The sequence below is a fragment of the Rhamphochromis sp. 'chilingali' genome, assembly GCF_963969265.1.
Source record: "Rhamphochromis sp. 'chilingali' genome assembly, chromosome: 11".
In the NCBI taxonomy this organism is placed as follows: Eukaryota; Metazoa; Chordata; class Actinopteri; order Cichliformes; family Cichlidae; genus Rhamphochromis; species Rhamphochromis sp. 'chilingali'.
This window is the reverse complement of record NC_137938.1, coordinates 16,288,382-16,297,567: the sequence shown is the minus strand read 5'-3', so window position 1 is coordinate 16,297,567 and position 9,186 is coordinate 16,288,382. Positions and strand designations below refer to the sequence as shown.

Below are 9,186 nucleotides of genomic sequence, written 5' to 3'. Positions count from 1 at the left end.
AGGACATGAGGGAGCCATAAAGAACCATTAGCCAGACGGACACAATCTTTTTAATGTCCCACCCCACCCCCACTTTTCTCTGCTTTCGACCTTCTCATAACTCAAGTCCTTTGACTCTCCCTAACTCCCTCTTTATTGCTCACAAACAGGGTGTCGATCCTTCATGTGCCTTTAATTTTCTTCCTACATGCAACTGAACTGCTAAACAAGGAATTCTATGTTTAAAAAGAAAAAAAAATACACCTGCACTTTCCAGAAAGTGCAGCGAGTGTTTGATCACCCGTATGTGTGCTTCACCCGTAAACATGCTCCTTTTGAGTGACACTGTCCTGTCCAAGAAGCAGCAGGACAGACCGATAATAGGCGCTTTCCCTCTTTTTATTTTCTTTCATAATGCGTCACAGACCAGCTCGGTTGACAAACACAAGTGCACTGTGTACATTTAGAGGTGAAATATGAAAACCTGTTTTTTCTTTTTTTGTTCTTTTTTTTTTAAGTGGGTTTGTTCAAAGTACACAGCATGTCCCATTTTATTTATTCAGCGTGCTTTGTAAACATAGGTATCGGAGCAGGGTTTCACAATCGGTTCTATTTTTAACTGAGATCCCTTCTGGGCTTTGCTGGAAAAGGTGTGATATCAGAATTTAACTATGATTGAATTGTTTCTTTTGAAATGGTTCTCATCAAGACAAACACAAAAAAAAACTAGCAGAATTTAAAAAATACTTCAAGTTTTAGACACAAACACATCTGCTAAAATGTAGATTTATCTTCTTTGGTTGGAAATGATTATCACAGTTACAAACAGAATAAATGAAAAGGTAAATAAATAAAAAAAAGCTGCCTATTAAAGCCACATTTAAATTCACCAACATGTAAAGTGAAGACTACTGAACTATATGTATGTGTGTGTATGTATACAGACCCTTTCCAAAAAATTAGAATATCATGGAAAAGTTTATTTCCATAATTCCATTCAAAACGTTAAATTTTCATTGATTATAGATTCACGGCCCACAGCTTAAATGACTTCAAGTACTTAGTTGTTTATCTGTACATAATTTGGGCTTCCAGCTCATAAAACCCACAAAAACCGGAATTCAAAAGATTAGAATACCATGAAGACATTAGCATTTACTTCTCAGTTTTTGCATTAAAAAAAAAAAAAAAAAGGATCACATCAAGTCAATTAAAAATGGCGTACTTTCAAAATGATATGTCAATCTTCAATACTTGGTTGGGAATCCCTTTGCCTTAATCACTACCTCGATGCGGCGTGGCATTGCCTGGGAGTCGTGGAAGCCCAGATTTCCTTGATGCTTGCTGTCAGCTCTAAAGGTTTTTGGGTCTGGTGGACTTCATTTTCCTCCTGATAATATCCCATAGATTCTCAATGGGGTTTCGGTCCGGCTGGCCAGTGAAGGACTGTGATGGCATGGCCATCAAACCAGGTTTTGGAGCTTGTGGTGGTATGGGCAGGGGCCAGGTCCTGCTGGAAGATGAAATCTCCATCTCTGTACAGATCCTCAGCAGAAGGAATTGTGAAGTTTTCTAAAACATCCTGGTAGACTGCTGCAGTGACCTTGGATTTAAAAAAGAGTTTACCAACACCTGCACCGGACTTTGCACCCTAAATCATGACTGACTGTGGATATTTCACACTGGACCTCAAGCAGCTTGGGTTCTGTTCCTCACCCGTCTTCCTCCAAACCCTTGGACCTTGATTCCCAAATGAAAGGCACACTGTACTTTCATCGGAAAAGAGGACCATGGACCACTGGCCAACAGTCCAGTCCTCCTCCTTGGCCCAGTTGAGTCGCTTCCGACGTTGGCTCGGGCTCAGAAGTGGTTTGACCCGAGGAACCCGACAGTTATAGCCCATATCCTGGATGCATCTGAATGTGGTGGATTTTGAAGCTGGATCTCTGCCATATTCTTAAATCTTCTGTTTGATAATCTGCCGAAGGCCACTGTCATCTCTTCTGCTGGTGCATCTTCTGCCACATTTTGCTTTTCCACTAGACTTTCCATTGATATGCTCAGACACAGCACTCTGTGAACAGCCAGCCTCCTTAGCTATGAACTTTTGTAGCTTACCCATCCTATGGAGGGTATCAGTGATGCTCTTCTGGCCAGTTGTCAAGTCTGCAGTCTTCACTATATTGAACCTAACTGAGACAATTGAAATAAACTGAAGCAATTTAATGACACCTGGGAAAACCTGTGCAGGTGCTTTTAGTTTAGTAGATGAGTTTGTGTGTGACACTGTTAAAACATTCATGCCCTGTAAAATTTGCTTCTAATTTTTTGAATTCCTGTTTTTGTGGGTTTTATGAGCTGGAAGCCCAAATTATGTACCAATAAAAAAAACTACGTACTTGAAATCATTTAAGTTGTGGGTCATGAATCTATAATCAATGAAAATTTAATGTTTTGAATGGAAGTATGGAAATAAACTTTTCCATGATATTCTAATTTTTTGGAAAGGGTCTGCATGTCTGTATATATAGATAGGTAGGTGTGTGTGTGTGTGTGTGTGTGTGTGTGTGTATTAATGTATGTGTACGTGCAGACAAACAAAATCTCATGAACCACCTTTAGCAGGAATAACTTGAACTAATTATTTTTGTCTGACTTTATCGCTCTCTCATATCATGGTGGAGGAATTTTGGCCCACTCTTCTTTCCAGTGTTGCTTTAGTTCATTGAGGTCGGTGGGTATTTGTTTATACAGAGCCACAGGCTCACCCCACAGGATTTCGTTGAGGTTGACATCTGGACTTTGACTGGACCATTGCAACACCTTGATTTTTTTTTTTTTTTTCCCCTCTTGCAGTCGTTCTGTTGTAGATTTTCTCCTGTGCTCGGGATTATTGTCTACTTCACGACACTATTTAGTATCGTTGATTCAATGACTGCAGGCTGTCCAGGTCCTGTGGCTGCAAAACAAGCCCAAATCATCACCCCTCCACCACTGTGCTTGACAGTTGGTATGAGGTATATGTGCTGATATGCTGGAGGGGTTGTTTAGTTTTTTTAGTTTTTTCCAAACACATGCAAATCTGAAAATCTAAGTAATGCTGCCATGTTCTTTTTACAAAGAAGAGGTTTTCCCTGCAACCCTTGCAAACAAGCCATACTTGTTCAGTCTTTTTCCCATTGTAGTGTCATGAATTGTAAGATTTAACATGTTTCTATGAGCACTGCACAGTCTCACCTTTGGGTGACGTTACTGTGAAGATTGTGGCATTGTATTAACACAACAGAATAAACCAGACCGGCAAACTGCCACAACAACGTCTTTTATAACTGATGATCAGTTAATTAGGTGCAGCTGATTAGTTGCACCTGGCTGCTACTAACCCTCACATTTCCTATGGAAACAGTAGGGATGCACTTAATTTTTAACAGGACTGTTGATAATCAACAGCTGATGCCAGGGGGATTTTCAAAAAAGGATTTTTGGTCTGTTTCCATTTTATTAAAGGGAAATGTAATGTCTTCATTGCAGAAAAAACCCCACTTTTGAAGCATTTCAGCCCTTCATTATTGTTTTTGAATGAGCTTGGGTTTATTCATTTAAAAAAAAGGAACTGGAATTCGAAACACCACAGAAACGGACACAAAAGATTAATGACAAACCAATCCGTCCCTAGATAAAACACATGCAAAACAAGTCTGATCAGACGTGGGCACATTGTCATACATAGGATCATGTTATTCAACGCAGTCTCCCTTAGAGGTCAGGTTTATCAGCTGTTCCAAAACTTCATCGATCTTCACCAGCAGGTGAACTGTAGTTGTTTAGATTATTTCACGTTTTCAGTTAAATCTAATGGAAGAGCTCCTAAAGTGAACCCTGAGGGGAGACGGTTTTGTTTTCTAGATTTATGGTGATTCTAAAACTGTTTGCACAAGTGGACTGTAATGTTTCAGCTCTGTTTGTGAATGTCATGTTGGATTATTTTGGGATATTGAAGTTTCCCTCTTTCCATTTGGAGCCACAAACATGGAAAGTTGCTAAAAACAGATTGAACTTTCTCAGTTTGCCTCACTCTCATCCTGCCCTGGACATTTTGGATATTCCGATTTGTAGATGACCACTGTGGAGTGGCTTTTTTTTTTTTTTTCCTTTTCTAACCAAATAAACTGTGACAAAAAACCCACGATGGAGACCATCTAGCCTGGATCTCTGATTAGCAGAGTGAACAGCAGCTCCCCTCATTGCTGTTATGGCACTGAGGGCTCTAAGCCAGACCATCCAAATGCTGACGTCACCCCCCCTCATCCCCACTTCTGTGCACTGCAAGGAGCGGGAGGGGAGGGATGGAGAGAATAAAGTGATTGGTTTACCGACCCCCTTCTCCATGACACATCATGAAAATAAAAGTGCCGGAGGCCTAAATTATCACATTCACCTTAACCGTGCACTCTTAGATGTTGTTTTAGAGACAAATCCAAACCAGCAGCTCTGCCTGTGGCTAACAGGCCTCCTGACCACAATGTCTGGATAAATAAATAAACAAAGTGAGGACAAAGGTCACCATAAGTTTCAGGATTTATTTTTTAAACATAGGGTTTCCCTCACTCACATTTTTTCGGTTCTAGTGACCAAATCATGCCTTGTACCACCGGGTTTTTGAGTAGTAATGTGTTCTTTTTTTTTTTTTTTTAAACTACCTGGCTCCTCTGCTGGTTGAAGTGTAAGAAATATATCTGCCCTGTTTTGTTTTGTTTTTTTCCTTTTTCTTGACCTCCCACTTGTAGGATCACTGACGTGGACAACGGAGCTGCTCTCACATGAATATAATTTCCTGAAATAAATAAAAGATTAAGTGCCACACCTAGTGGCTGAAGGGGGTAGAGCATTTACAACTTGGATTCCACTGGGTCAGAAAACATCAGGAGAAAATGGTATTCTGCACACGGCCACGTTTATGTGTGTGGCTGTTTTACCTGAAGCCCTCCGTCACCAACTTTAATACGTTCATTGCCCTTTGTAATCACTCATCTGCAGGTCAGCCGGCAGTCTGAATGTCAGGGGGGGGGGGGGGGGGTAGTGGACGAGCTCCAGCTTTTCCCCACGAGGTGAGACGCTCCTGACTGAAGGAGAAGGCTCACCGACTTGGATATGTCCTTTCTTTGGGGTCACGTGGGTCACCCTGGAAGGCCCGGCATGAGGGGAAAAGCGGAAAAACTCCCAGAAACGATTGAATGATTGATCCAAGTTCCACAATTACAGCCTCTCCGACGATTAGCATTAATTTCAGAGAGGGGGTGGGGGTTGGAGTAAAATAGGCGTGACCATATGGTTGACTTTACCCATGCTATTACCATAAATTATGCAGATAATTTTTCTTTTTCGTGGGGTGAACCTCTAATTATTAAATAGGGCCATCGTCAGTGGAATAAAGCTCAACCGAGATAGACTGGCTGTGCAACAATTACATCTCCAGTTGAGAGGAGTCAAAAACTTTGATTTGAAACTTCTGCCGAAGGGCAAAGGGGCGTGTTTGGATGATGATTTGGGTCCTAAATAATCTTGTCGTTTGGCAGAAAAAAAGTCCATTGTATACGGACTGCAATCCCATTATCCAGAAACGAATACATCAACTTTTTTCTTTTCTTCTTGAATGACGATCCAGCTTTTTTCTTAATGCTCACTAGGACCCAGAGGCAGCCTCGGATTGGCCAGTGTGGCCGAGTTTGCGCTAGGGGGCTAGGGGAAGGAGGGGAGAGGAGGGAGGGTGGGGGGAATACAAGAAATGTCATCTCGAACATCTGAAATAAGGAGCAACACACAACGCGAAGAGTCTCCACACGTGACAGCGACACGGCGCTTATATCTGGCAAAAGGCAGCAGCGAGCATCAGGACCGATCGGGAGTTCCAAGTCACCGCTCAGTCTGAGCAGCGCGCAAAACGCAGACTCACTTCACCGGCTCTCGTTTTACGCTCTCAAACAAGCAACACATGTGTTTCTGCTGGAAGCCAAGTGGACGAGCCTGAGAGAGGAAACGCAGGTAAACGGAATCTAAGCACCCCAATTTTTCCCCTTTCTTTACAGAGAGGAGGAAAGGACCCCCTCCTCCTCTTTCTCCTCCACCACCTCCCCTTCTTTACCGCTACCACCTTTTTCCTCCTCCTCGGACCTCTGTTCTCTTCTGGAGACACAAGTTTCTCTCTCTCTCTCTCTCTCTCTCTCACTCACACACACACACACACACAGAGGGATGCTGCACGTTCCCCATTCGCACTTGCACTCAGAGGTGGGAAGCTGAAAGTGGAACCGGAGCGGAATTGCACTTAATCTTGTGAAAGGTACACAACATCACGTTACTCACGGAGCGTTATTATTATTTATTATTATTATTTTTATTTTTTGGCGACCACTACGCACAGTTGCCTTTATTTTTATTTTTAGAGAGGGGTGCCCTTTGAGCTTTACATTTGCGATTGTTCCGACACATTAACACACAGAAGCTTCTCTGCTTTTTTGTTTTGTTTTTTTTTTTGGGGGGGGGGGGGGGGCTTCAGTGCACTCCTCTATCATCCCCACGCATCAGTGTTTAGGGAAGGTGTTGATTTCGTTACACTGTTATCACAGTAACCTCCTTTGTCATTCTCCCCCTCAGCGCACGGACACTTTTACTCAGTGAGGATCAGCGCGCTCCATAAAATGATCCCAGTCGGCGACTTGATACGATGTCACATCTCGTCTTATGTTTGACACATCCGATGACCAGCTAAAGAAACGTGGAGGAGGACGTTTCACAGATTTCGAGATTTTAACTGGAGTCCGAGCTACACACCGCCGTCCAGATGCAGTTTCGACTCTTCTCATTTGCCCTGATCATATTGAACTGTATGGAGTACAGCAACTGTCAGGCGCCGTCGCACCGCTGGAGGAGAAACAAAAGAGGTAACTAGAAGGTTAAAACCTTCCAGTATTACAGGAGCATCACTTTTAAGGGTTCGCAAAGAGTTTGTGTGTGTCCGGGGAGGTAACTAGCCTAAACAAGGTTGTTCACACACTCTGTAAAAAGTCCTCTTCGCTCCTACTTGTAGCCCCTGTTTTGTGCGCACTAAACGCGGGCGGAAAGTTGTTGGGTTTTGTTGTTGTTGTTTTTCTTTTAGAAAATGAAATTAAATCTGAATTTTGTTTTCAACGCACGTAACTTAGTGCCGTCGATCCAAACCAGAACATTCCAGAAATCCATGCAAAAAGGAGAAAAAATGAATAGTTGTTTGAGCTACAGCTCATTCTTACAGCATCTCATGTAACCTACTGACCTCTCTAAAATAAGATTTTCCACATTGTTTAATGATTTCAGAGCCGGTAACTGGTGCGTAAAATGTGCGCAAAATGGGCCACGCGCATCCAAAATGACAAAGAGCGAACTGGATTAGCGTTAATTCAGGCTATCTGTGGATGTTCTGGTACCAGAAAAGGTGCAGTGTGTTGGAGGCACGTAAAGCGCTACATAAATCGTAAAGCGCTACATAAATAAATAGCGCTTTGGGTCTGTAGCGAGCAGGAGGTGACTTATTCAGTGGACAGATACGGAATCCCCGTCCTCACACTTATGGATGCCACATCTCAACTCCACCCTCCCTCCCACCTACCACCTCTTAAGCTGGTTTTAATTGATCTCATAACCACTTTAAACAGTTGGTAGGAAAAGCGCATAACAATCACCCTGCAGAGGCGCAGGAGCTGTGAGGAGGGGTCGGGGGCAGGAGGGGGGGAGCAGCACCTTCGTAAATACCACTCTCTACTCTGTATGAATGAGGAGCCAGCCGGATTAGGAAAGTGGCCCCTGCGGAGCTCTCCTCAGACCTGTGACATAACACATTGCCGAGATCCTTTTTAGGGTGACCGTGAGAGGAAATGTGGTCCAGTTTGCGCATGGCGCTAACAACCCACGTCTAAAGGTAGGACACTTGAAAAACTCATTTAAAGTCAAAGGGGGGTGGTGGTGGTGGGGGGGTGGGTTCATGTAAATTGTAAGGCAATCACATATTTAATCATATGCGCTGCGTGCCAGGGGGAACCTCCACACTCTGCAAGCCCTCCACTGCCCATCTGCAAATAATCAGGCAATCACTGCGGGGTACTGGCACACACACGTTTTTCAGCCCCTCTCTTTCTCTCTGCATCTCTCTCTCTCATTGCACCGTGCAACTTTTAGATAGCACACAAGATATGGAGTGCCATTTATGTGGTAAGAGCAGTGTTTCGCCCTTAAGAGCGCCTGTAATCTGCAGGGTTGGATGGTCAAGCAGCAAATCCAGCGGTGCACATTTGTCTTTAGGTGCCTCTTTATCTGTGCTGCTGTCTGTTTGTGTGTGAGGGAGAGTTCGGAGAGAGAAAGAAGGAAGAGAGCTGGGGGGTGGCCTAACCAGCAGGGACGAGATCAAAAGGTTAACTTACACATTTGACCTCAAGAACAGCTTCAGGCTGAGGACGATAAGCTACACACTGTTACCGCTCACTCTCAGAGCGGATGTTACACTTGTCATGCTAACCCCGTGCAAATATGCACAGGTTTGGCCTTTATTGTAATGTTTAAAGTATACGTGTGTGTTTGTGTGTGCGTCTGTATTGAGGGGGGTGGATATACAGCACTTTGGGCCAAAACTGCCATCCTAGCAAGCAGTGGGCAGTCAGCCAAGTCTTCAGTATTTGTTTCCTTCCTTTATTTATCACGGTTATATTGAAAGAAGCATGTGTAAGAGATCATTGTCCAATAGGCCTAGAAATGCTTGAATATTTTTCTAGCCCTCAAGGTTCCTGTGACAGTTTTATATACAGCCTGTCTGGCATGCACGGGGAAGCTATCCAAAGCTTTCAGGAGTGTTGAGACCCAGGCACGTTTAAAACTCAGTTTGGCCGTGCTCGGCTCCCCCAGGCGAAACTGCTGTAACGTGGAATGAAAGACATCCTGCTTAATTTACCAAACACTGATGAGTATAAACAAAAGAAAAGAGAGTTTTTTTGCCACTGACATGCTATGGCACATGTAGCCGCATAACTGAGCGAGGTGTAAGGAATGGAGATGCCATCATAATGAGGGGAATGGGGGCGGGCGGGTTTGTCAAGGAGTAACGCTGCCGTTGCATGTGACCCCCGGCGCGCGGTCAAGATTGGGATCTTTGTGTGGTTTTCTGGGCTGGTCTGGTGTTGC

The 9,186-nt window shown here is 43.7% G+C and overlaps 1 protein-coding gene across 3 annotated transcripts in view; it reads left to right on the top strand.

Moving 5' to 3' along the window:
• The first annotated feature begins 5,777 nt into the window (after window positions 1–5,777).
• The window catches only part of rspo2 (R-spondin 2), a 59,377-nt gene continuing 55,968 nt past the window's right edge, over window positions 5,778–9,186 (top strand). The window contains exons 1-2 of one of the 3 annotated variants that reach the window (XM_080896511.1): window positions 5,778–6,021; window positions 6,634–6,920. In XM_080896511.1, coding sequence (XP_080752637.1) covers window positions 6,721–6,920 — 200 coding nt within the window. In that variant the 5' untranslated portion in view covers window positions 5,778–6,021; window positions 6,634–6,720. Of the gene's footprint in view, window positions 6,022–6,183; window positions 6,320–6,633; window positions 6,921–9,186 lie in introns of those variants that run through there. The other 2 variants (XM_080896510.1, XM_080896512.1) reach the window with 2 other exon arrangements.